We start from the raw sequence: 26,802 nt of genomic DNA, 5'->3' as shown, positions 1-26,802 counted from the left end.
TCCCGATTCAGTTGGGCACACGATATTTTCATTCAACTAGTTGTCTTATTGCCTATGTCTAAATGGATTAGGAACAATTAGTGAACTAGTAATAAAATGTCTTACAACTACCTATTACCATATTAATTTTCTATATCATAAGTTGGAATCATATATGTTGATTCAATCATTTGTCTTTATTCCTAAACTAACTGAACTTGGAACAAATGATGAATTGACAATAAACTATTTTAATTATGACATCAAACAATTCATACAACCCAATTTCAATTATCATTACCAATTATCATCACATAAAACATTAAATAACAAATGAAATAAACTAGAACCAAGTAATAATCAAATGTGTTCATCCAAAAGTCTTAAACATCCCCGGAAATAACCCTAATGGTTTAGCCTTTCATTGAGTTCATAAAACAAATTACTTGAATGAGATAAATGAAATGATTAATAAATTCCATAAACAAAATTAGAATCATCAAACAATGTAGCCTAATGATTATCAAAGTATAGAACAATTAAACCTTGGGGGAGAAGAAACAATTTCTGTAAAATAAAGAATTGATGAAGATTAACCAATGAAATGATCTTCACTTGTAGCTTGATGATGAAATCGATGAATTCTTGCCTTGAATCCGGATTGAAATGGAATGGATTTGTGTTTCCAAGGGTTTTAGAAGCCTCAAAAACACAGGAAAAAGCTCTGAAAATCGGAGGTGGAACCCTAAAAACGAATGCATAGATCCTTATTTATAATATTTGGCAGAAAATAGAGAAACCGGGAGATGTGGGACGTTGGACGTCCTAGGAGACGTCTTAGACGTCATGTATAACGCCTAGGCGTTCTTCGTACGTCTTTGCATGCCTTCTGTCGTCCTTGAAATACACTAAAAATTGGCCTAAAACGGCTGGCTTCCTAGGAGACGTCATTGACGTGTTGGAGGACGTCCTTCACAAATTCTGAGCTCCTTACGTAACACGCTGTTCCAACACGAGACGCCTCTAAAACACCGAGACGTCCTAGGGGATGTCTTAGACGCCTTGTAGGACGTCGACGGGCCTTCCTCGTTTTCCCTGCTCTGAAATCCGCCCAGATGTTGACCGTTTGACTTTGACGTCCTAGGGGACGTCTTAGACGCCAGGAGGCGTCCTTCACCTTCCGTGCAAGTTTTGGTGATCAACATGACATAACTAGCAGAAACACAAAACACGAAAGTTGTAGCAAATCTTGTCTAGTTTCCAGAACTTCTTCACTCATGTCAATTGGAGCTCGAGAACTTGAGATATGACCAAAACATTGAAACATGGTCAATTTTCCCAAAAACATTTCTTCATTCCTTTAGCAATCCGTTTTACTTGCAGGTTCCGCCCACTTTTAGTACTACATATTGACCTGCATATGAAGTTCAACAACTCATCAAAGTAGTGCCATTCTTGGACAATTATACATCAATTCAACAGATTTACGACATTTTAGTACATTCATAAAATAGACTTGTAAGTTGCATAAAGGATGAAGATGAAGAAATAATGAACGGGAAAGAAAAGAGATGCTTTATATATGATTTTTTTTGTCAATGTTTCTTATCGTGTGTGTTTCATTCTTTTGGGTACGATTAAAATCTTAATAATTAGTCTCTTGACTTAGCCAATAACACCATTTATTCTTGTTCCATCCCTATTAAACATCCTTTTGAACATCTTATATCATTTTGTCTAGTTATGCTTCATCCACCAAATGCTAACTAAATGGTGTCTCCACCTGCTACACTTCTTATGTGCATTTGTGATCCTTCGGGATATAAGACAAACTTTGCAAAACAAAATAAAAATAAAAATAGATAAAATTGGGGTTTTGATCCATAAAAAATAGGTTAAACGGAACAATGATTAATATTAGTGTTATTTTATTAGTTGGAGTTTTATTATTAAATTAATGAAAAATGGTATATTAACCCTATAATGTATTAGACACTTACTCATTCAGTCTTTTAACTTCTTTATGTGCTTTATGAAGGAGGAATAAAGTTGTTAGTTCCCTGTATTTTTAGTCACCCCAACTTCTTTTAGCCGGTTAATAGCGACACATATGCAAATTAAGCCACACACGACGTCCATATATAGTTTTAATTTAAAAATTAAATGGACCATTTTGTTTTCTAATCTAACTCACTCAATTCCCCCACACATTCCTTCGTATTTTTTCTACAACTATAGACACCATTAAAACTTGAAGCACGCTCTCCAAGACCTTCCATAAAGTTCTTCCCTTCAAGAAATCAACAAAATTCCCCGCCAACAATGGCTTCTGGCTACACTTACCTCACGACAACAAGTTCAAGAAATCTGGCCATGGCAACGAATCTCACAAGTATTTCAGCAAATACTCGGTGGACGACGCCCATCTCCGTCATAGGGTTGCCATGGAAGCTTTTGTTTCTAAGCTCTTCACCACTATTTCCTCCTTGAAAGCTGCGTAGGCAGAGTTAAATTGTTACATCCCAAAACTCACAATATATTTTTTCATTTTCAATTAAATTAAAAATCATTGTTTCCAACCAAAACCCAAGTCATAAGAAACCAATGTCAAGTACAAATATTCCTAAATCAGTGTATCATAATATCTCTAAAACATGTCGCCGAATGATGTGTACAATCACACATTTGCATTTCCCTGATCATCTATGTACCTGAAAAATAACACTTCAACCGTAAGCCAAAGTTTAGTGAGTTCCCTAAAATACCACCACACAAACATATAACGGCATGCATACTGGGCCCACAATTATCGGGTTGGATTGCCCCTGAGCCCACACCATGATTCTGGCATGCCTATCCGACCCATAACTAATGGGTCGTTGGCCTCCGCACAAAGCAACATTGCATTAACCCAACCACACTATGTCGACATATGCAACAGATAAACATATAACCAACAAACAGATAATCATACAGATCTAACAGATAACTACAACATAACAACATCCTATATACTAGGATACATAACCGAATGGGCCGATATTGGTGCCTTCGACCCACGAGTACAATGAGGAAACTTACCTCACAGTCTGAAAAAATAGTAGAAAGAACGTTGCTCCAAATGTCAACTCTATAGGTCACATATACAACAAACAGTGACCTAAACTCAATTTACAGCTCAAAAATACCCAAAATTCCCCTAAATCAAACTTGACCATCTGATAGGCCAAACGCCTCTCAACATACCATGCTATCTCCCTCTTCGTACACGGCCACCAATAACTATGTCTGAAATCCTTATAAATCTTGTTGTATCTAGGGTGTATCGAAAATCTGGACTTATGTGCTTCCTCCAACATAGTCTGCCTGATCCCACCAAAATCTGGTGCCCAAACCCGGCTACACCGAGTCAATAATACACGACCATCGGTAGAAAACATGTCAATCTCACCCCTAATTCACTTATGTTTCTAATTCTCCTTCTTGACTCCCCCGACATGAGCCTCCCTAATCAAATCCAAAAGTGGCGAATAAATCAAAATCCTCATACAAACGCTCCCAATAGAAGAACTAGCCGACTTGAAGCTTAAAACATCAACAACCATGTTTGCTTTCCCGGATGATAAAGAATATCGTAAGCATAATCATTGACTATGTCAAGCCATCTACACTACCTCATATTTAGATTCGGCTAATCTATAAGATATCTCAAAACTCTTGTGATTTATATAGTCGGTACACCGGACCCTATATAGATAATGTCACCAAATCATGAAGGCAAACACCACCGCCCCTAGCTCCAGATCATGAGTAGGATACCGAACCTCATGCAGCTTCAGTTGCCTAGAAGCATATGCAATAACTCTCCCTCGCTACATGAGTACTACCCCCAAACCGGTGATAGAAGCATCACAATAAATAACAAAATCCTCCACACCCTCCAGAAAGGTCAACACTGGGGCCTCACATAACTTCTGTCTTAGCCTCTCGAACGCAACCAACTGCTCAGGCCCGCAACAAAAATTCATTCACTTCCTCGTTAAACGAGTGAGGGGTACAACAACATTGGAAAAATCATGAATAAACCTCTAATAATACCTTGCTAAACCCAGAAAACTCCTGATCTCCGAAGGAACCTTCGGGACCTCCTACTGCATAACGGCCTCAATCTTGGCCGAGTCGACCAAAATCTCTTTCTGGTTAACGAGGTGTCCCAAGAACTATAGACCTCCCGTAGCCAAAAATCACACTTCAAGAACTTGGAATTAAGCATCTCCCTCCTCAAAACTCCCAACAACTCTTGAAGGTGCTCCTCATGTTGTTCCCTGGATGAAAAAAAGGACGCGTTGGACATTTGTGTCCTAACAAAAAAAATGCGTACACGCCTCCATCTTCCCATCTGCGATCAGCGATCATCGGCTCTACCCACCTTCCATCGTCTTGTCGTCTTCGGCCAACCTCCTCCCACCAAGCAGCCCAACGCCGCCCCACAGGTTTGATCATCTTTTTTTTTCATCCATCAGCAAGGGTTTTCAATTCAACTTTCTGTTTTCCTGATTGTCGAAATTATGAGAGAAGTCAAAATCAAAACTTGTTTTTGTGAACAAGTTCTTTTTTCCAGAATTTCTTGTTTTTCAGAATCAAAACATGTTTTTGTGGTTATTGAAGCATACATTCATGTTGTGGGTTGTTCAAACATGTTGATTTTTGTTCAAAGATGCTGATTTTTGGACATACATGTTGAATTTAAGAACATATATGTTGTTTTTTGAATATACATGCTGAATTATGAACATATATGTTGTTTTTTTGTATATACATGTAAAATTTTGGTTATAAATGTTGTTTTTTGTATATACATGCATAATTTTTGTTATAAATATGTTGTTTTTTGAACATACATGCTGAATTTATGAACATATATGTTGTTTTTTTGTATATACATGAAGAATTTTGGTTATATATATGTTGTTTTTTGTACACACATGCTGAATTTTGGTTATATATGTTGTTTTTTTGTATTTACATGCTGAATATAGGTTATATATGTTGTTTTTTTTTGTATATGCATGCTGAGTTTTGGTTATATATGTTGTTTTGTTGTATATACATGCTGAATTTTGGTTATATATGATGTTTTTTATATATACATGCTGAATTTTGGTTATATATGTTGTTTTTTGTATATACATGTTGATTTTTGGTTATATATGTTGTTTTTTATACATACATGCTGATTTATATATATATATATATATATATATATATATATATATATATATATATATGTTGTTTTTTTGTTATAGAGATGTCACAAAGGAAATCTGGATTCATTTGGGACCAAAGTTTAGACAGAACTTTTCTTGATGCATGTATCCATAAAGTAACCACTAATGGTCGTGAGAGTAGTGCCCTCAAACCAAACTCAAAGAAGTGAAATGGATAAGGACATAGATGCATGTATGGAGAAATTGGAAAAAATGGGATGGGGAGAAGAAGATGAAAGACACAAGACCGCTCTTTTGCTATTTGCTGAAAGTGCCAATGTTAGGAAAGTTTGGTTACGACTTACGCCTACTACTTGTGACTCGTGGGTGAGGAGTGTATGAATGAAGTTTGGTTACCTTTGATGACTTTTTAGATGTTACATTTGATTACTTTTACTAGTTCTTTGTTGCATGACTTTTGGATGTTAGGTTTGATGACTTTTGTTATGTTACATTTGATGACTTTTATATGCATGACTTTTGTTATTGGATAATTTTTGGTGCATGACTTATGTTATTAGATAAATATTTTTCTTGTTATTTACTTTATATTTGACATGTTATAAATATTTGGTTATTATTTATTTTATATTTGACATGCTATATGTAATTGTTTTTTACAGTTCAAGTATGATTTCTAATGGTGAAGCTTTAGCTTTTATTTTACTTGTGTTGAATTGGTTGAGGTTAAACTGGCCAAGGCTAAAAAAATTCATAGAATAGAGATAACGATTCGAGCGGGTATGCGTATACACAAGATTTGATACACAATGACCCTATAGAATGTTACGATATGATGTGTAACACTCGATTTTAGTATAAGCTTAATTCTCTAATTAATTGTATTTTTCAATTGGGACTCGACAAGTTGGAAGCTCCAACTTGTCGTGTCGAGAGGGATTTTGGCCGCGGATATTTGTGGACCAACTCGACGAGTCGGGGTGTCCCAACTCGGCGAGTTGGCGGCTGTGAAGAAACCCTAATATTTAGGGTGTTGCGCCCTATTTAAAGACCTTAAGTCCCTTGGTTGGCCTCCTTACCAGCCTCCTTGTCCAGAAACTCTAATTTCGTGCATTATCCTCCAAGGTTGAGTGTATGAGCTTATGGTGAGCTTGAAGAGTTGGTTTTTTGTATTCTTTGGAAGGAGCTTTGAAGTTGGAGGTGCCTAGTTTGGAAGGAGGGCTTTAGATCTAGAAACTCTCCATTTGTTGCAGTCCTTTTGAGGTATAAAGTCGATATCTTGATTTGTTATCATTTATATCTCTTGGATTGATGTTTTATCTTGATTTTGGGTTTATGTTTGGGTTGTGCCAAGAAGTTGAGGGTTACAGGGGTTATTATGTTAGACCTGACCCTTTCATGACCTCTCTTGGCTTAAAGTTGCAAGCTTTACTAGGTTCTAGGTCCCATTCATGCAATAAGTCCTTTATTAAGCCATTTTGAGTCCTAGGGTTCCTTTCTAGCATGCATGGGCGTAAAGTTGGAAACTTTACATGATTTTCCAACCATGGGATGCTAGATCTGTGTTTTGAGACTAGGTTTTGAGGGTTTAAGGGCTTAATGGGTTAAGTCTCACTCTTTTGAGACTAGGGTTCGGGTTTAGGCTCATTGTGGTGGTTCCTAAGGGTAAACTTGGAAACTATACCCTTCTAGACATCATTTTGAAGGAGATCTGAGTATTGGAGTTCCTTGATTCGATGGAAACAGCTTAATGCATTAAGTTGTTGGATTTATGGCTAACTCGGTGAGTTCACTAGTGAACTCGGCGAGTTGATGAGGGTTTTCCCAATCTTTGCAGTTAACGAAGAAACTCGACGAGTTAAAGGACAACTCGGCGAGTTGGATCAACTCGGACCGTTGACTTTGACCTTTGACTTTAGTCTTTGACCAAGTTTGACTTTTAAGGGGTTTTAGGGCATTTTGGGTTGTATTTAAGGAATTGTTTTTGTTTAGGGGTTGAGTAGAGCTGATATTCAGAGCCGGGACCTAGTCAGATATCGTTCGGTATTTGAGGTGACTCTTCACACCACACTCATGGGTCGAAGGCACCAAGGTCGGCCCATTAATGGTTACAAAATGATTTGTATGAGAATATGTAATTGTTTGTTATTAGATTTATATGTGTAGACCATGGGAGGAGCCCATGACATTTGGCAAGACCATGGGAGGAGCCCTTGGCTCATGGATATAAGACCATGGGGGTAGCGCATGGCGTTCCAATGAAGACCATGGAGGGAGTCCATGGTAAACTTATATGTGTTTATGTGTGTGCATGGTATTATGTGATTATATGATTCGAGTGTTTTAGGAAACTCACTAAGATTGTGCTTACAGTTTTATTGCAGGTTTCAGGTACTTCTTCTGATAAGGGAAAGGGTCCGGCTTGATGGCGTGGCATGCATTCCCCCGGTGTCTTCATATTTAGTTTTCGTACTTTGAATTTAAAAATGATACAGATATGTTATGTGATTTTTGGACATCTTGTGATTGATATTTATGAAATTAAAAGTTGAAATTTTCTATAAAAATTTGGGATGTTTCATGATGCGTCTTACACAAGAGGCATTTGTATTATTATGTAATCATTTTACGCAAAGAATTTGGTTGCAAGCTAGTAGGACAATAAGCATTGAAGAGAAGATGGCTATGTTTTTACATGTTATAGGACATAATAAACGTTTTCGAGCGGTTAAAGGAAGATTTCATCACTCCACACAAACCATTCATCAATGTTTTCACGAGGTCCTAACTGCAATGATGTGCTTTGCAAAAGAAATTATAGTACCAACAACTCGTAATCCAACAAGACATACCTCAGAACGACAAATACGGTTAAAAGCTATATTTCCGGAGCAGTAGGTGCACTAGATGGAACTCTTGTAAATGCAGTTGTGTCCGTTGATCAACAAACACGGTATAGGGGAAGAGGAAAAGGTGAATGTTATCAAAATGTATTAGGAATTTGTGATTTTGATATGACATTTACCTTTATATGGGCTAGAAGGGAGGGGGGGCATAGCACATGATTCAAGAGTTTTGAAAGAAGTTGCATTCAATCCGACTTCCGGATTTCCATTCCCTCCACCAGGTTCCTAATCTTTATATAAGTTTATCTATATTTTGTATATAAGTTTTATTATCTATATTATTTATATAATAAATGTCACTCACATATAGATAAATATTACCTTTGTGATGTCGCATATACCAACACTCGTGGGTTCATGGCTCCGTACTGTGGCACTAGGTAATGGTTAGCCGATTTTCGAGAATGTCGACCTTTAACTAAAGAAGAAAGGTTCAATCATGCTCATGCACAACTTAAAATGTTATTGAGCATGCTTATGGTGTATTGAAGGCAAGATTCCCAATCTTAAAACAAATGGTTCCTTATCCTTTTCCGATACAAAGAGACATAGTCATTGCTTTTGTCGCGGTCCATAATTTTATAAGGAAATACAATTTCCAAGATGAGTTATTTGCAAATTTTGAAGAGAACATTATGGTTAATCTTGATGTGCACGGTGGAGGAATGGAGGGCTACTTTGCGTCAGCAAATTGCTAATCAACTACTTTCATCCGGTTTACTTTAGAGTTGTATGCAAATTAGTATGTTATTTTCAATTTTCGTATGTTTCTATTTGGATTTTAATTGATTTATGTTTAATGACTTTGTAAGACAACTTATAATTGGATTTTTAAATGATTATTGTGTAATTTTGATTTTGTATGATAATTTATATGTTTTTATAATTATTCAACAACTTCATCCATCACAGAATAGAACAACAGGGTAATATGTTCATTTTTCATCATTCAGCACAGTCAGTCAAATGTACAATCAAACAACATGGTTTGTTTTTCAGTCATAAAACTTTCCCGGATAGCACTTTCTCATACAATACTTTTCCAGACAACAACTATCAAACGGGACCTATGTGTGTAAAATATCTTCGGATATGCTTGCATCGATTGGATATATTCTAATTGTCTGCATGGTTGGACCTGCATGGTTGGACCTCCCACAGGTTTATGGCAAGCAACATCGGTGTTGCAAAACTCGGCCTACTTGGCCGAGTACTCGGAATTGGCCCTCCACCGAGGCTAGTTATGTGAACTTGGCAAAAAAACTCAGATTAAGTCAAACTCGGTCTAAAATCGGTCAACATCTCTCTAACTCAGGCCTACTCGGTATTACTCGGTCCTACTCGGGCCTACTCGGTCAACAAAGTCAAACTCGGCCAACTCGGTCAAAATCGGTCAAATGGTCACAATTGTCATAAAAAGAGAAAAAAATCAAGAATTTCAATATTAATATGTATGATACACTTAATGATTTATTATTTAACACACAAATGTAATTATTACTATATATATATATATATATATATATATATATATATATATATATATATATATATATATCTTAAATTTTCAGTAATTATTCACGAAGTGAGACAATTGTGTGTATTTCATCTTTTATGTATTCACATGTTTCTAATTTTGTTATATATTTCAATCAAATTATGATTTTAACTTATTATTTTGACATATATAATTTTCCTAAAAATATTTTTACATGAATTACCGAATCCGAGTACTCCTGAGTACTCGTTACTCGGCAGTTGGCCGGCCAACTACCGAGCAGCAAGTTCTACAACCTTGAGCAACACCCTAGACAAACTCGTGCAATGGTTTCATTTCTAATACATGTACATGAACGATTTTTATGTATTACTTGAATTCTCAATTTATACAATAACAAGCAAAGAATAAATGGACAAGGTAACATCCATCTTTTATACATACTTCATCCCAAGAAAACATTCACAAATTCAACTCCAAGTGAAAATACGACCTATTAGTATCCCATCATGCACAAGAAAATAACATTTTTACTCAGCATCATCTTCATCAACGGATTGAAGAGGACCACTCCCAAGCACAGACCCTTCATTCTCAGAGACAGCATCCGAAGGCCCATTTCCAAACAGACATACCTGCGGCTCTATCTGGTTTAACCTCTCATATTCATCGTCCGACAAGCCCCAGCTGAATATATCAATATTCTCATGTATTCTGTCAGGATTCACACTACATGGCAACACACTTGTCCCTCTTTCAAGACCCCACCTCAAAATAACCTACACACGCACAAAGTCAAATAACAAAGCCAGTGGTTAATTAATAATAATTACCAATTTACCATGCATCTAGCTACTTTGTGCTTGTGGTGAAAAAAAGGAAGTGTAAGTATACCTGTTCGGGAGTCTTTTTATGTCTGTCGGCTATTTCAGCCACCACCGACAACTTTAGCATCGGCCCATGAACCGATCTTGACCTTCTAAACGACATTCGATGTGTTTCAGGATCTTCCTCACTTGACCCGTTTTCAGATTGTTTAGGACCCGTTGGTACTCCTAAGGGTGTGTGAGCAGATACATGAATGGATTTTGATCGACAAAACTTGACAAGCTCATCTTGCCTCCAAAAAGGATGCAACTCCACCTACATAATATAACCTCATATATATCATATACATGTCGTGGTCAAACAAGAATCTGTTATGGTCAAACATAAACATGTATAAGAATCAAACCTGGTTTACTGCAGGTATAATTCTGGCGAATTTAAGCAACTCATTTATCTGTTGTATGTTGAAGTTACTCAATCCAATAGCTCGAACAAGACCCAAATCCACCAATCGTTCCATTGATTTCCATGTTGTTTTCAACTTACTCCATAACTGTCTATATTCGCTACTTGAATGTGCCGGAGGATCAGTGGCGTCACCAAACTCCGGGCTTTCCGGCCAGTGCATCAAGTAAAGATCCAAGTAAGAGACTCCAAGATTCTTCAGAGAAACTCTAAGAGAATTTTCGATCTTATTGATGGAATTCATGGTGCAATATAGCTTTGATGTCAAGAAAAGATCTTCTCTTTTTATTGAACCCATGAAAACGTGAGATAAAGCTTCGCCAACTTCAGCTTCGTTCCCGTAAAGGTGTGCACAGTCAATGTGACGGTATCCAGCGGATATAGCCGTTTTCACGGCCTCCGCACAGAGGCCGCCGCCGCTCTGCCATGTCCCGAGGCCTATGGCCGGAATCTTGGCGCCTGTATTTAACGGGAAGCTGGTTCCTGATATCGCAAATTTCCCTTTCATACTCCCTTGGAGAAGATATAGATCAAGAACGATAGCGCTTAAATTACAAATAACCAAGAAACTATGAATACCTGAAAAGCAATTAAATAACGAAATTTGAAGTAAAGAAGAGAAAACCCGTTATCAACAAGATTAGTAGAAAACAAGAAGTCTATCAAGATTCAAGAAGAAGACTTGATTTAAGTAAGGAAAACCCTGAAAGGATGTATGAACGTTCGATTGTTGTGATGAAAAATAACAGTCGAATGATCTTCGATTGGAAGTTATTTATGAAGAAACTGAAAGGATTGAAATTAATGAGGAATCGAGTCTACACTCTGCAACCCAGAAACAAGAATACGAAAGAAGGCAACGAAGTGGGCCAACAGAGCCTATAGAAAAACTGATTTAGAAAGGGGAATCGTCAACTAAATGTACCTAGAACTGGCGTTATGTGTATAAACTAATGAAAATTTGGGTCAACAAGAATGGGCGACAAACAGGAAGAAGACGACGTAATGCAAAACAAAAGGGTTTATTTGCTTTAAATTAATGAAATGCAGAGCCTCCCTCGTGGGAATTGAAGGACAATTCTGACGTGTATTACAGCGACTGTTTTATTGGTTGCTAATCAAGAAATAATATTTCAACCAAAATCATTGAAAGATATCCAATCGTATATATAGTAAAGGCCTAAAGGGTTTTTTCTTCTTTTGAAAAGTGATTTATTAAAATTACTAGGTGTAATACCAATGTATTACAGGAGTTCATTTAAAAAAAATATATGAAAATTCTAAAATTTTGAAAAAATTTGAATTTATAAGAAAAATTAAAAAATATTGAATTATTAAAATTAATTTCTTTTTTCTCTTTTAAATTTAAATAAATAAATAAAGGAAACTAATGAAGTTTTAATTTAGAAATGTTGAAATTAGAAAAAAAATCAATTATTGAAATTGATATGCATTTATTATTATATTTATTGCAATTATTATATTTAAATATTATGTAGAATTTAATAAAATAGGAAACAACCACAAAATATCATGTGGAAAAGGTTTAATTGAAAATAACCATAAAATGACATGCGGCCAAATCAATGAGAGTATGACATGTGGCAAAAAAAAATTATTTATTAGAAAGGATGTAATTATTTTTTTAAATTAATTGTCTCACAATATTTTACGCTTAATTGAGAAAAGCTTATTATTTATTTTTTGTTGGCTCTTGTCACAAATGAGACGTAGAGTTATCACTCTAGCACATTTAATGATTTTCATTGTTAACTCTGTTAAATTTTTTGCAAAATCATCCATAAAAGTTTAAATTTTGTCATTGTAGTTTGCAAAAAATTGCACCACATGTCCAAAACTCGGTTATATGTTTTTTAACTTCTTTATTTTCATTTATTTTTTACTTTTTTGTCAAAACTAAACTTGTTTCTATATTTTTATCGTTTTTTTAATATTTTTAAATTTTTAAATTTTTTTTGTTTTTTTTTTGTTTTTTTGCGTTTTGTGTTTCGTCAATTTGATAACTTCTTTTGATATTTTTCAAAAAATGTAAAGTGTATGAATATTTTTTTATATTTTTCGTATTTGCTTCAGATTTTTTTTTGTTTTTTTTTCGTATTTTTGGTACGATTTGTTTTTCGTCAATTTGATAATTTCTTTTGATATTTTTTTAAAAGTTTAAAGTGTATAAATATAGTAGAGTATATTACGTTTTTGGTGTTTGAGTTTTTTTTGGTTTTCTAAAAAAGCGAAAAAACGAAAATAAAGAAAAAACAAAAAAATGATATATATATATATATATATATATATATATATATATATATATATATATATATATATAATATGAAAAATAAATGAATATAAAAAACAAAAAAAAAGTTAAAAAATAATATATATATATATATATATATATATATATATATATATATATATATATATACAAAAACAAGTTTAGTTTTGACTAAAAAAATGAAAATAAAAAAGTTAAAAAACATAAAACCGAGTTTTGGACAGTTTGGTGTAAGTTTTTGCAAACTACATGTACCAAAGTTGAACTTTTAGAACTGATTTTGCAAAAAAAAAAAATAGCGTAGTTAACCATAAAAATTATTAAATGTGCTAGATTGATAACTCTTCGTCCCATTTATAGTCATAAACAACCAAAAAAAATAATAGGGTTTATGAAAATGTTGTGGCTTTTATGGTATTTGCTCTTAGATATCTAAGGCTCATAAATAAATATTTTTTTTTTAATATTTCTTTTGCAGTTTGTTCTATATATTAACATAGTCATCAAAATGTTTCCAAAGTAGATTCTAAAATTGAAGAGTTATGTTATATATGCAGTTTGCAAGATCTAAAGGCAACGGAATCTTACAAAACAAAACTATTCCATAAGCAGGGATGGTTTTAGTATAGGGCATGCAGTGACACGTGCAACCTCTGACTTTTCTGGATGCAATACAATTCTTTCGAATTTTTTTCTACTATATCGTGCAACCTCTGACTTTCCCGTGACACCCCTACTATGAATTCTACGTCTTCCCCTGTCCATAAGGTTGTTGGATGTGGTTGTTGTTCCTAACGTGGTTCGCCTCCTCATCTATGGCAAACACTGTGTTGGGTGTGTGGTTCCGTATGTGGTTCCTCTTTCATCGGCAAGAAACTACCGCACACACACACACACACACACACACTCTCTCTCTCTCTCTCTCTCTCTCTCTCTCTCTCTCTCTCTCTCTCTCTCTCTCTCTCTCTCTCTCTCGTACACCACTCCTGGTATGTGACAAACACGATGGTAAAGTGAGGCGGAGGTTGAGAAAACTGAGGTGGATAGTCATTGTCATGGTAGAACCATGACATGACACCCTCCAGGCTAAGAAATAAAGGTAAAACTGTAAATAAAAATGTGGATAATATGATTTTTTTTTAACTATTTGTTATGTTTTTTTTAGATTAAATCCAATGACACATTACTCAATAAATAGTTTATTTTATTTGAAAATAAAACTAAGATTTTGTTGAAAGTTATATTTATTTATAACCATTTTTTTATTATTTTTAAGATTAAAAAGGTATAAATAGTTTGTTTATTTAAAAAACCTAAGACTTTTTTTTTACTTTGAACTTTTGTATATATATAAAAAATATATTAATATTTCTCTCTTTATAATAAAAAAATAAAAAAAATAAAAAATCTCTTTATAAAGAAAAAGAATATGATTCGGTTTATCTTGTTATCTTTTTTAAAAGTAAGTGCTATTTGCAATTTATAAAGTTTGTTATTAAAATTACATTTTACTACGATCTAGCTAATATTAATTTGCTCAATAACGTCACTACAAGAAAGTCGGGCTCTAGCGGCGACGTGTAGCTGCAAAAAGGTCGCCGCTAATGCTTCGTCGCTAATGGTCAGTTAGTCGCCGTTAATGCAAAGTCGTCGCCGCTATTGGCCTGTCACCGCTAATACTTCTTTGTCGCCGCAAAAACTGTTTTCGTTTTTTTTTTTCTTTATTTAATATTAAAATTATAAAAAAAACATTATATCATTTATAAAATCTAGTACAATTTTATAGAAATATTAAGCGATACACAACCAAAAACAATATAACATTTATAAAATATTAATCCACAGTCCAAAATATTAATCCATACAACCTAAAGTATTCTTCCAAACAAAACATTTCATAAAATCCTAAAATTCCTACTCGTCGTCACCACTCTTATCATTTCCTTCATTATTATTTGGTGGTGGCAATGAGCGAAACCACTCTTCCAATGCCGCAGAACATTCCGGGTCCTTTAGTATCGTTTGCAGCATTTTCATCAACAAAAAAACAAAATATATTACCAACATATCATAATAGTATTATACTTTCCAAAAATTACCAAAATAAAAAAATACCAACATATCTAACTATAACCAACATAACATTATAGCATTCTACTTTCCAAAAATTACCAAACTACAAAATATCAACATATCAAACCATAACCAACATATCATTATAACATTCTACTTTCCAAAAATTACCAAACTACAAAATATCAACATATCAAATCATAATCAACATATCATTATAGCATTCTACAAAATTGAAGAATACTACCAATTTATCACCCAAATTAGCACCAAAACAGAAAAATAATAGAAAATAGGGAGGAATTCGACCTTCAATGTCAAAATTTCGGAATTGGAGTTGTAGGTCGCCGGTAATCGATCTCTAGGTCGCCGGTAATGGAGGATTGGGGGCGGTGTGGCGGTCTTGTGGCGGTAGGAGCGGCTGGGGAAGATGGTCACCGGATTATAGCTTGCGTCGTCGGTTTCTACCTTCGTCGCCGGTTTTCACAGTGAGAGACACAGAAAAGGAACACACAGAAAGGAACGACACAGAAAAGGAAGCTGATTGGGGGTTATATGTAAAGGCCTTTAGCGGCGGTATTAGCGGCGACAGGTGACTATTAGCAGCGACACCATGGAGGGAAAAGTGAGCGCGTTTTTTCGTTCCTCTACGACCCTTGCATTGAAAACAAATCGGACGGATGAGGCTCGTTTGACGCGGATCGATATTAGGTTGTCATTAGCGGCGACGCATGACATTAGAGGCGATATGTAACGCGTGATTTACATGTCACCGCTAATGCCCTGCGTCGCCGCTAATGGCAACATTTCTTGTAGTGTTAACCACATTATGTTTTTTTCTTCTCTTTTTGTAAAAGCTTTTCATTTCCTTGCTTGAATCACTGAAGTCTTAATCTTTATAGATTTCTAGTTCTCTTAACCTTTTCCAACATATTTATTTTCTTCTTGACTTCGCATTTCATTATTTAGTTGCTTCTGATTTTCATAGTTTCTTGGTGATCGATTTTTATTGGAAAGGTCATACTTTTTAAGTGGTATCTTGACCCATCTTCTATGTCCACAAGGATATCAAAGACTTATGAGTTATGAACTACATCAAATCTCTATATTACCATGAATTCTATTAATAAGATTTAACATTCTGTTAAGAATCTTGGCGTCATATACTTTGATCTTTACTTGATGCATGGAACTATATATGTTGGCTAAACTTGTATTGAAGACACGACAAAAAAAATGCACATTCATTAACATTTTTGTGTCAAATAACCATCAATACAAATCACTATCATATTCCACTAATTAACCACAGAGACCACTTCCACTTCATAAGACTTTCAAAATCTTTGGACACCATGGACATATATAGCACCTTCTCCTTTCTTTCCATCAATTAAATGTTTGTATTTTCATGCATTTCCTATATTATTCTCCTTAGCGAATATTGTGATACTGATTTATCCCTCTTTTAGGTGGCAACTTCTTCAAAATAAACAGAACTAAAGCTGATGGTAGTATCTCAACCAACTGTTCAAAGATATATATGTACATAATTGGTAAGACATTAAATATATATGGAGCAAATTATATAAAGCTAGTAAAGAAGTTTACCGAGTAGTATATGAAATTAAGAACAGGATGCTCCATTAAATCCAGGTTTGCAGCCTTATTGAATGCATTAAAGCACATCTGACCATCAAAATAACAAGAAAGAATATTTTATTAAATATATGCTCAATAATATCACTAACAATTACCAATTTGATGAGAAGAGGACTCACCATGACACATCTTATGAGGAAACATGTAAAACAGATACTAGTCACATATCCAACCTACACCAACAAAATAAATCAAAACTACATTACTTGCATATAAAAATAGATAGATAATTAAAAGGGTTGAATTTCATAATCGGTTTAATAAATTAATTAATATATGCCTCCTGCAACTTTTTTCGCCTTCCTTTTGATTCCACGGGAAACCGTTGCAACATTAAAAATAGCCTGCATGCATGCATATATGCAAGATATATATTAGTCCTCTTATATATACTGTATATGCTAAACAATAATTTCATATATTCTCCAACAAAAATCTATTACCTTCCTCCATATAGCAGAAATCCCAAGGCAGCAAACAAACACACCCCTGGAAAAAAGATGAGTGAGACAACTTTTAAATTTTAATTAAAAAAAAATCATTTTTCAAAATGTATTACAAAGAATGCAGGACCTGCAAAGAACATCTTGGAGAGGATCACCATAAAAGGGACATGCTTATACCAGATTACTACCCATAAAGATATCTATTAAGAGATAACAGAATATTAGATTAAGTGGTTCTAACTTATAAGTTATTAACCTGTAATTAAAAACTTAATACATATTTTATTGCAAAATAACTTCGTCTTTTCTTAAACCTGAATAGCATAGATTATTCCATTGACTGTATAGAAAGTTGGCCGAAGGCCATCAGTTGATACAGCACGTGCCTACAAAGATTCACCAATCAGAACCAAGAGTAATAAAAAGATTATAAATAAATATGAGAAATTAAGTAATTAAACTGAACCTGGTAGTAAATTTCTGCCCAGAATAAAACCAAGAGAGCAAAGGTGGTGAAAAACGCAAGGCTTGGGACATCAAGCAAGATATGTTGAACAATCTGACAAATTATATATTAACATGATTATCATCTGAATTAATTAATGGGGTCATATTCATATTCATATAATTGAAAAACTTACAAAAACTTTCTAACCTCTGGTTTCAAGTGTTGAATATCACGACGAAATGTAAAAATCAAACATCTAACTGCAATCAATATAGAGAAATATGTTTATAAACTATCATCCGTAACTATCAGAATTCACAAGATTCATAAGAGAAAAAAGTAGATTTATACATTATACAGACCTGCGTTAACCTGGAAACAGAGAAAATGGAAAACTTTCTGGGTGGTCCAACCATACTCTGGTACTCTTTGCTGAATTCGAATCAATTGCATCTGCAAATGTCACAAAATCATGAAATATATGGGGGATCTTCTTCACACTACTCGTTTTAATCATTCATACAAGTGTAAATATAGAGATCGGAATCTGTTATGAAGCAATCGAGTTAACAGTTTACCGACTTAACTTCTCAATTAACCGATACCAGAATCAAATTAGTAAGATAAACAAAACAAAAAAAAAATATCGCTCTAAAACGAACCCTAGAAACAAAAACATGAAACTCAACAAATCATGGAAACTGTAACAAAATCAATAGGAGAAATCACCATTGCGACAATCGCCACGAGGCCATAGAGAAGAGCGAGAAGGTAGAATATTCGATCTTGCCAAATAGGGGAGTCGTTTAATATATGCCACCATTTAGAAGCATCTTTAATGGTGAACATCATAATCACCAGAGAATCAGACGGGCCTACCAAGGCCCTATACATTGCCGGAGATCCGATTAGATGGTGGTCGGAGGAGAAAAATCGTCTTCTTCCTCGACGTGAATTGTACGATGAAACAAAAGATTTGGGAAAATTTTAAATTATCGTTGGAAGTCGAAATTGGACCGGACTTCAACAGATAATGCATATAGTAACTGCCGTTCAAAAAAATTGCATATAACGGACATAATTCAGTTAATTTATTATTTACTTGAAACCCGTGTATTATACAGGTTGATTAAAAAAAAATTATATATGAAGATATAAAATTTTTATATTTTTTTTAAAGAAAACATTAAATATCAAAGTGTAAAAATTAAGTATTTTTTAAAATAAAATTTCAAAATATATATACAAACAAAATTATGAATAACTAAATACTTCAATTTATATTAATAAAACAAACAATAGAAAAATAATTATATTTTGACTATATAATTTTTTTTAGTTTGTCAATAAAAAGCAACAAAGTTTGATTATTTTTTTTTATATAGACCATTTTGCCTAAAATGATAATGAACTTTAAAAGAAACATGACAATTTCGAATTATATGTATTGAAGGAAACATATTAAAATTTGAAAATATAAGGAAACAAATTAATGACACATTAATTACTTTCTATAACCTAAAAATTAGATAGTTAATTAAGAAAATAAAAAATTACCACAAAATGACAAGTGGAAATTAATTTCTAAGAATTAACCAAAAAATTACATGTGTCCAAATGCATAAGAAATTGACAAGTGGCAAAAAGTTCTTTATTTATTAGGGAAGATTTTTTGCATAAATTTACAAAAAAAAAATGTTACAAGTTAAAAATTCAAAACACACCTACATGTATTAATGAAAATATATATTTTGTGGCAAAAACTTGGTAAAAGAAACATGTAAATTGTTTGCATATATAATTCATCAACCTATAAATATTAACCGTATGTTTTCCATTCTACATAGATTTTAAGTATATATCATCCATGTTAAAAATTAATAAAATTTATTTGAATTTCAAACATTATATTGTAGCTTTTACTGAATATGAACTATTTGAAGTCGGTCTCTTTTAGTGGAAAACCATATTGAGATTACTTAAGAACCTAATATGATGATGTGTTTTAAGTTGGACTATTAACAAAATTGAGTATCGAAGTTACAAAAACATCACCATCTGGCCACTAACCTTAAACTTTTAAAATTGTCACCGTTAAGCCGCTAGAGCAGGTTTCAACCGGTTTCTTACTTGTCGCTTGTCACATGGCTTGACTTGGCACTAATGTGGCATCTAAACTTTATGAGAAGAAGTAAGAAGAATTTAAAAAAAAAAAAAAAAATCCCAAAAATCCACCTTGACTTGGATGGTTAAATGATGACATTTCTATAATTTGAATGGTCAAAAGCCCTAAATGGAAAAGAAATAAAAATAAAAAAAATGAGAGTTTAGTGGCTTAATTAGCACGATTAAAACTTACATGGCTAAATGGTGACACTTCTGAAATTCGATGGTCAATTAAGTCAAAACCCCATAAAGATATGGGTAAATAAAATATTCAACATATAGGTGAACCTTTATGAGAAGTCCATTTTCCTTTTTTCAACATAATATGTAAGCTTCCTCATTTGTGTCATTATAAGTCATATGAAGGTCTAATAAAAAATTTAAGGTCAACAAAACCACAAACACCTCTAGCTGATTTAACATAAATATTTGTAATTTTTACAAGACACATTCACTATTCCAATACATAGTAAACATCCACAATACAACAACTAATCCTACCCCTTCATCACAAAAAACTTCAACAACAGACGCACATCAGCCCTACATTGATGAGGAGGGCATTCACGTCTTTTACCAGAGCAAAAGAAAAAAGGAAAAACATCATGTCCCTAGCCTCTTGACACCACATTCTGAGCAGAATTTGGAAGTTTCTCGCAAATATGGAGCACCACATTCGTCACAAAACTTTGCAGGGCTTGTAGGCTATAATAATAATAATAAATAAATATATTAAATAAACAATTATTAACAAACTAAAATGAGTTTTTTTTTTTTTTTTTTTTTAAAAAGGTTGAGATTATATAGATAGAGAAAGTTTACCAGTACATGCAAGCGGGCTCCAAGGTGAGTGAGTGGTTGTAAACAAGCCAACTGTTGAGACATGGCAGAGGACTGCTGTGTGTGCCCAATTTCAGGAAGATGTGATGATTGAGAATATTGACCATGTTGACCATGAGTCAGCGATTGAATATGAAACTGACCCTGGTGTGGAAGACTTTGCATATGCTGTTTTGATGATGTCTGCTGATGTTCATCATCTTGTGGATGTGGCTGAAAATAATTATTCACCAAATCTTATTATCATAACTATTAAAAATTATATAATCAATAAAATGGTGAAAAGTACGTTGTGATTAAAGGAAAAAATGTTACTTCAGTAAGAGAGCGGTATCCTTGAGCAACAGACATTGGAGAAGAATTATCAGCACCAGGAAAAGTCTAAACTCAAAACTCAAAACAATAATTAATATAATATCATCATTATTCATTACCTTCAATATTAATATTTAATATAAATAAATAAAATCAGCATAAAACTTACAGAAAAACCAGAAATGCTTGAAACAGAATTGGATGAAGAACGCCGATACTTATGTCTTGGAGCATAAAACTTATAGTCACGAGGAGAAACTGCCACATCACTTCTACCAGTCAACCTTTTGAACCTACATACATCAAAAAAATTGAATCATCATCTATAATAATTGATAATATAAATGTATTATTACTTATTTTTAAAACGATAATGAATATTGTTACCACTCTGCATCATCTATATGTGTAATAGTTGGCTTCTCCATGATATCCAAACCATTGACTACAACAAAACGAACCCGTTTCTCTTCTTGTATTACTAATTCAGGAAATCTTGATCTTGTCTCAAAAGATGTTGCTAGTTCTCTTCTTTTAAATGTGCAAGGTCCTAGTCATCATACATGAATAAAAGTTATTTTGGAGGATAAATAACCATGGGGAACAAGCACCAAAAGAATATCAAATTAACAAATACTCAAATAAAGGAAACGGATACCTTTTTTAGGAAATTTCTTTGCAAGCTTCCTATATAAACCACCAGCAGCTTCAAGTGCCACTCCAATGGTCTTTTCACGCATGCCATCCAATGAAGAAAGTCTCATGTTTACTTCATTAACCAAACTTTCATACATATTTGCCACATACATCAATGGCAATGCATAAAGAGAATCACCTTCATATTGGATCTCTCTTTCCTTCCTCTTGCTCACTTTTTCTTCCACAGATTGAGATAAACTTTCTGTCTCAGAATCTGTTACTTCAACTATATGTGACCCAATGAAATTATCCACCACAAAATCCAGAAATCTTGCTCTTGCTGTTTCTATTGGTGAAACATCTACAATATAATAAACTCAATTTTAGTCAAGTGATTTAATCTTAATCATAAGATAAACATGTGGTGAGAAATTTCATATTACCATTGGCTGATAATATATTATATGGGTCCCTTGAAGACCCGTTCGAATCAAGGCTTGAATGACCTCCATCTACCCCTACATTATGAAGTGGTAATGTATTCTGGTAACTTTCATGCATGCATTCCTGCATTACGAAGAAAAATCATTTACAACAGGATAGCTCTTTGAAATGGATCTGAACAAGAAATTAAGCACTAATTTCAGAAAATCAAATGCATAAAGTAATATATTAGCAAAATCATTAGAAGAAAGACAACAAATAAGGTAAATAATATGAGACTATTTAGAACTCACAACAGCACCAGAGTCGTCTTCATTGTCTAAGCTTTCATCTGTAACAGCACTTCGGTCAACCATGGGTTCAATGATCTCTCCAGAACGTCCATCCACAGTATTCAGATCATGCAAAGAAGTCCCATCTATGTATGAATCAGCCGATCTCAAATTAAACTGTTGAACCGGAACCCTAGTACCCATCTATCTGTTCATGTACAATTTCACTAACAAAAACCCCAATAATTAAAACCCTAGACCGACAAAATAAACATACATCTCTGTGATCTAACTCTACACCGCCTTCTGTTTAGCATCAGCTGACCTCAAATTGCACTGTTGACCCAGAACCCTAACCCCATCTATCGATTGATGTACAATTTCGCCAACAAAATCCCCAATAATTAAAAAACCCACAAACAAAACCCTAGACCCACAGAAGAAACAAACGTATATGTTCTCTAATTCTTCCCCGTCTTCTGTTTTCCATCGAGGTCAAACACTTAACTGAAAAGCTGAGATGATAAATTGGAAAGGCATTAGAGATTGTGTTATGGAGTGATGAGTTGATAGAGTCGAGGAAAGATGGAAATTTGTTGGCCATTTGAGTTTGAAGGAGGGAGATCTCAACGGCTATATATACATTGAGAAAGAGCGAAGTCCAAACCTGAGGTTGAGGATGAGCTTCAGGGAAGTAGAAAGCAGGTCCCGAGCCTGTGACTGATTTCCGTACCACCTCCCAAACCGGCAAGTTCAAGCGTTCTGAAGTGGTACTAGTAAATAGTAATATGAAAATTACATATTTGGCCTTTTAGAATATGTAGAGCATAAAAACACTCATCAACTTTGTGCCGTATGTACATTTTACCCAAAACCTTAGGACACTTGTTTGTTGTTTTCTTTACAATTTCCAAAAAGAGAACCTGTCCGTTCGATATATGCATATTTAACTTGAGAGTTGTAAAAAGATTTGATATTGCAATACATACATCCAATAAGTTTTTATATTTTGCTGTTGAAATGGTTTTTAGCTTTGAGATTCAAAGATGACATTTGAATACTTGGTTGATGGATACTAAGGTTGTTAAGATTCTTATCTAAAATCTTTTTATAGAACGTGATCCCGATCAAGTCAGGATGAAAAGATTCTACTAAAATAAATTAATCTCCAAATTTGTTCGCACGGATCTTGTTTGTGCAGTACCTATTATAACCTTATCTTGATTGAAAACATCATGGTTGGAATTACACGAAATTAGATTTAGGGTCATTCAAGTAAACAATATCCCGATTTCATGCAAATTCAGAGATACCAACACAAAAATACATTGTTGTTTTATGATTACAAAAATAATGACTTCGAAGAAAAACGTTTAGGGAAATATATATCAGTTTGTATAACTGGTTCATATACTTATGAGATAATGACAATTAAATTTGGTTATTTATCAGGAGAAGTCGTGTATGTTAGGAGCAAACGCTTTAGCTGAGTTTTGTGGAAAAATTTAATGGATGGATAATATCCTTACATATGAATCATATATCGGGGCAGGTCAGTGCCCCTTGGAACCCCACCAGAGGTGTTGCCCTTGACTGTCATGGTCTTGAGATCAAATTTAGTTTATACTTGTGTGTACTTTGCATCTTCAAGCTTGTATGTTATAGCTAAAATTGAATTCAGTTTGTCTCGAGTTAATCATGATCAGGCTCGGTCCAATAGGGTGGACAAGTTGGGCGACGGCCCTAAGCCTCATGATGGTTGGGGCCCCAAAATTAGTTTGGTTGTATATTACATATAATATTTACGTTGCAGTTATTCAAACTATCTTTGGAGGAGCTGGTTACGACGCGATCTCTTATTTGAATTGAGCCAGGTTCGACTCCTCTTGTAGGCTTTCTATTTTTTTTAATTTTTTTTTTCAATTTTTTAACCAAAAACTGATGCACAAAAGTTTACATTGAACGACATGCAACACCACATTATTACCCACAATACAAAAGCATTATTAGTTGTTTTTATTCTTTTTCTTTTGCATATTTTTATTATTAGTCATAGATTTCATTTATGTTCTATTTCAAAACCTTCTTTCCCACTATATATTTTGATATTATGGAGGCTTGTTTTTTCGTTGAACTTTTGATATTTTATTATGCATAAGTAAGAAATATTTTTGTAGTGTATTGAAAAATAAGTTTTATTGCACATGTCCATAGTTTTAATGATATTTCCTTTCAAGCTAAAGAGTTGGACTAAAAACATCAAATTTGTTTTTCTACAAATATAATTTTAAAAAGAATATAATACTAATAAGGTCTTCATATTTAAATTACACAAAAGTTGAAGTTTTTTTAGCACTTGAATCGGTAGCTGTCGATAAATAATTTTTTGTTCAAGTCCATGTGAAACATTTTTTAAAATATAACACCCTCATTTTTGTAAATTTACCTAAAAAGGAATATAGAAAATTTAATATATTAAAGACGTAAATTTATTCTGATTCAATACGTATATTTGCTTCTTACTCCACAAACAAGGTACGAGTCTTTTTAAAACTTTGTTAAATCATTTTTTTATATTCAGACATAAACACATTTAAATATTTTCTAGCCCCCACCTAAAAATATTTATGGATCCGCCCCATTGTAGAACCACCACCAACCTAATCACTTAAGTTATACATGAAAGGGCATAAGTATTCCCCTTTGTTATAGTTTTTCTAGTTTCTATATAAAGAAAAACCTAAATGAAGCTGAAAATCAATCTTTTTTAAGACTCAAAAAAGCAAACCGTTTGTTTTTCACTACAATAGTACGATCCAATTTTTTGTTTTGGTTCCTCATCGGTTTTATGCACACCTTTGCAATGTATTGGTTTTGATATATAGTTAGCACGCCTAATTCTCAACTTGGTTTTTCGCAATATAATTTATTATGATAATATGAGGGCCCCTTTTTGTTTTTGCCCCGGACCTAAAAAATGTATAGGACGACCCTGATCATATCATACTAAGTGACTTGATACGATAAAATCACCAATAATATTCTAACCTAGGAACAGTAAAGAATTTGACCCATACATGAGTTCAAAACACGGCGATGGTGACTCAAAGTAGCTTTAAAGATTGAGATGGTGACTAGGAGGCTTATAATTATCTATCATTCTGTTAGTTTTTTTACTTCCTTATTCGTAATAATTAGATAATTAAATGTCTAATCCATTTTCATTACACTATCATAATTTATTATAAACGATTAATTTCATATTTCATTGAGGATTTAGTCCCTACGACAATGAAATTTAAGCCTAGAAAAAATAAATTTGGACCAAACGTAACAAAGTTATGGAAACTTGATAATGATTAAGTTTGTATTTCATTGAGGATTTAGTCCCTATGACAACAAAATTTAAATCTTGAAAAAGAAATTGTTTCACTAGGTTTAAAAGAAATAAAAAGAGTGGGGGAGATATACTGTGATGTTATGTTAGCATTAAAGAAAGAAGAAGCAATTATATATCGTTGAACCCTATTTTGACTTTTAAGTCAAAAAGAAATGACACATTAATGTACTTAATATAGTGCGACATGGGGTCTTATATGTTGGAGCCTCATTCTCCCCATAAATGCTTTTTTGATAGACAATCTTGAACCCCACATATTACCAATAAGTCAAGGTAGTGAAAAAACTTGAAATTGGAACATGATGGCTTAATTACCAATTAGCACGATAATCAACAATAAAACGACAAATTAAGAGAACACGTCATGAAAGGTGCCCAAATACATCAAATCCAAACCAATCGAGTTGTGAATGAGATTGGCATCCCAACATCATTGTCTCTATATACAAAATAATGTTTGTACAAACTAAACCGTATGTCAATTCACCATACATCAAGTAGACAAAAAAAAAGTTTGCTTGTTTTTGATATCCAGGACTTTAATACAGCATTTTTAGGAGAATTTCCTGGGTAAAATCCTGCTCTGCCATGTTCAGAAATATGGCCTTTCCACTTGGGGCCATTGAAGAATCTTTAGTGAAACTGACAATGACAAGTAGATTATCTATCTTCTCACAGGCAACAACAAGAGCATCAACTAAACAGTCTTCCTTTATCCCCTTGATTAGCTCCTCAGCGAATGTTAATGGCAGTACAGATGCAAGATGAGAGCATCCCAAAAGATCAAGCAGATGATGACAGTAGTACTGTTGTCCCGAGTTTACACAGATCATGGAAAGAAGAACAGTTAATCTCAAAACCAAAACATCATACGACTCCTTTGATCTTGTGACCCATTCCAAT

General features: G+C 33.7%; 3 protein-coding genes across 3 annotated transcripts; all 3 read right to left on the bottom strand.

Moving 5' to 3' along the window:
- Positions 1–9,959: 9,959 nt before the first annotated feature.
- Positions 9,960–11,819, bottom strand: LOC145165774 (NADPH-dependent aldo-keto reductase, chloroplastic-like). Its single transcript, XM_079084661.1, has 3 exons — positions 10,846–11,819; positions 10,506–10,754; positions 9,960–10,390 (listed from the first exon to the last, which is right to left on the bottom strand). Exons 1-3 carry the CDS (start codon positions 11,410–11,412, stop codon positions 10,142–10,144), a joined length of 1,065 nt encoding a protein of 354 aa, XP_078940787.1. The 5' UTR covers positions 11,413–11,819; the 3' UTR covers positions 9,960–10,141.
- A 4,659-nt stretch (positions 11,820–16,478) lies between these two features.
- Positions 16,479–18,845, bottom strand: LOC145162335 (protein TOM THREE HOMOLOG 1-like). The gene is made up of 11 exons (XM_079081511.1): positions 18,553–18,845; positions 18,186–18,276; positions 18,031–18,083; positions 17,842–17,934; positions 17,690–17,761; positions 17,503–17,575; positions 17,373–17,418; positions 17,210–17,273; positions 17,049–17,102; positions 16,879–16,956; positions 16,479–16,794 (listed from the first exon to the last, which is right to left on the bottom strand). Exons 1-11 carry the CDS (start codon positions 18,715–18,717, stop codon positions 16,702–16,704), a joined length of 882 nt encoding a protein of 293 aa, XP_078937637.1. The 5' UTR covers positions 18,718–18,845; the 3' UTR covers positions 16,479–16,701.
- A 1,530-nt stretch (positions 18,846–20,375) lies between these two features.
- LOC145165773 (PPR containing protein) lies at positions 20,376–23,273 on the bottom strand. Its single transcript, XM_079084660.1, has 9 exons — positions 23,167–23,273; positions 22,521–23,014; positions 22,227–22,350; positions 21,803–22,144; positions 21,532–21,694; positions 21,314–21,437; positions 21,145–21,210; positions 20,812–21,042; positions 20,376–20,694 (listed from the first exon to the last, which is right to left on the bottom strand). Exons 2-9 carry the CDS (start codon positions 22,701–22,703, stop codon positions 20,593–20,595), a joined length of 1,335 nt encoding a protein of 444 aa, XP_078940786.1. The 5' UTR covers positions 22,704–23,014; positions 23,167–23,273; the 3' UTR covers positions 20,376–20,592.
- Between the last annotated feature and the right edge of the window lie 3,529 nt (positions 23,274–26,802).

This window comes from Lactuca virosa, chromosome 3 (genome assembly GCF_052849685.1).
Source record: "Lactuca virosa cultivar CGN04683 chromosome 3, Lactuca_virosa_CGN04683_v6, whole genome shotgun sequence".
In the NCBI taxonomy this organism is placed as follows: Eukaryota; Viridiplantae; Streptophyta; class Magnoliopsida; order Asterales; family Asteraceae; genus Lactuca; species Lactuca virosa.
Note: the sequence above shows the minus strand (reverse complement) of the source record. Positions and strands in the feature narration are given on the sequence as shown.

Coding starts and splice junctions, on each gene's coding strand:
- LOC145165774 (XM_079084661.1), bottom strand. CDS start 11,412: ATGAAAGGGAAATTTGCGATATCAGGAACCAGCTTCCCGTTAAATACA. Junction 10,755..10,845: donor TTATACCTGCAGTAAACCAG/GTTTGATTCTTA, acceptor TATATTATGTAG/GTGGAGTTGCATCCTTTTTG. Junction 10,391..10,505: donor ATAAAAAGACTCCCGAACAG/GTATACTTACAC, acceptor GTGCGTGTGTAG/GTTATTTTGAGGTGGGGTCT.
- LOC145162335 (XM_079081511.1), bottom strand. CDS start 18,717: ATGTATAGGGCCTTGGTAGGCCCGTCTGATTCTCTGGTGATTATGATG. Junction 18,277..18,552: donor TCGTGGCGATTGTCGCAATG/GTGATTTCTCCT, acceptor TGACATTTGCAG/ATGCAATTGATTCGAATTCA. Junction 18,084..18,185: donor CTGTTTCCAGGTTAACGCAG/GTCTGTATAATG, acceptor TATTGATTGCAG/TTAGATGTTTGATTTTTACA.
- LOC145165773 (XM_079084660.1), bottom strand. CDS start 22,703: ATGGGTACTAGGGTTCCGGTTCAACAGTTTAATTTGAGATCGGCTGAT. Junction 22,351..22,520: donor AAGACGACTCTGGTGCTGTT/GTGAGTTCTAAA, acceptor TTCGTAATGCAG/GAATGCATGCATGAAAGTTA. Junction 20,695..20,811: donor GAGCCCGCTTGCATGTACTG/GTAAACTTTCTC, acceptor TTATTATTATAG/CCTACAAGCCCTGCAAAGTT.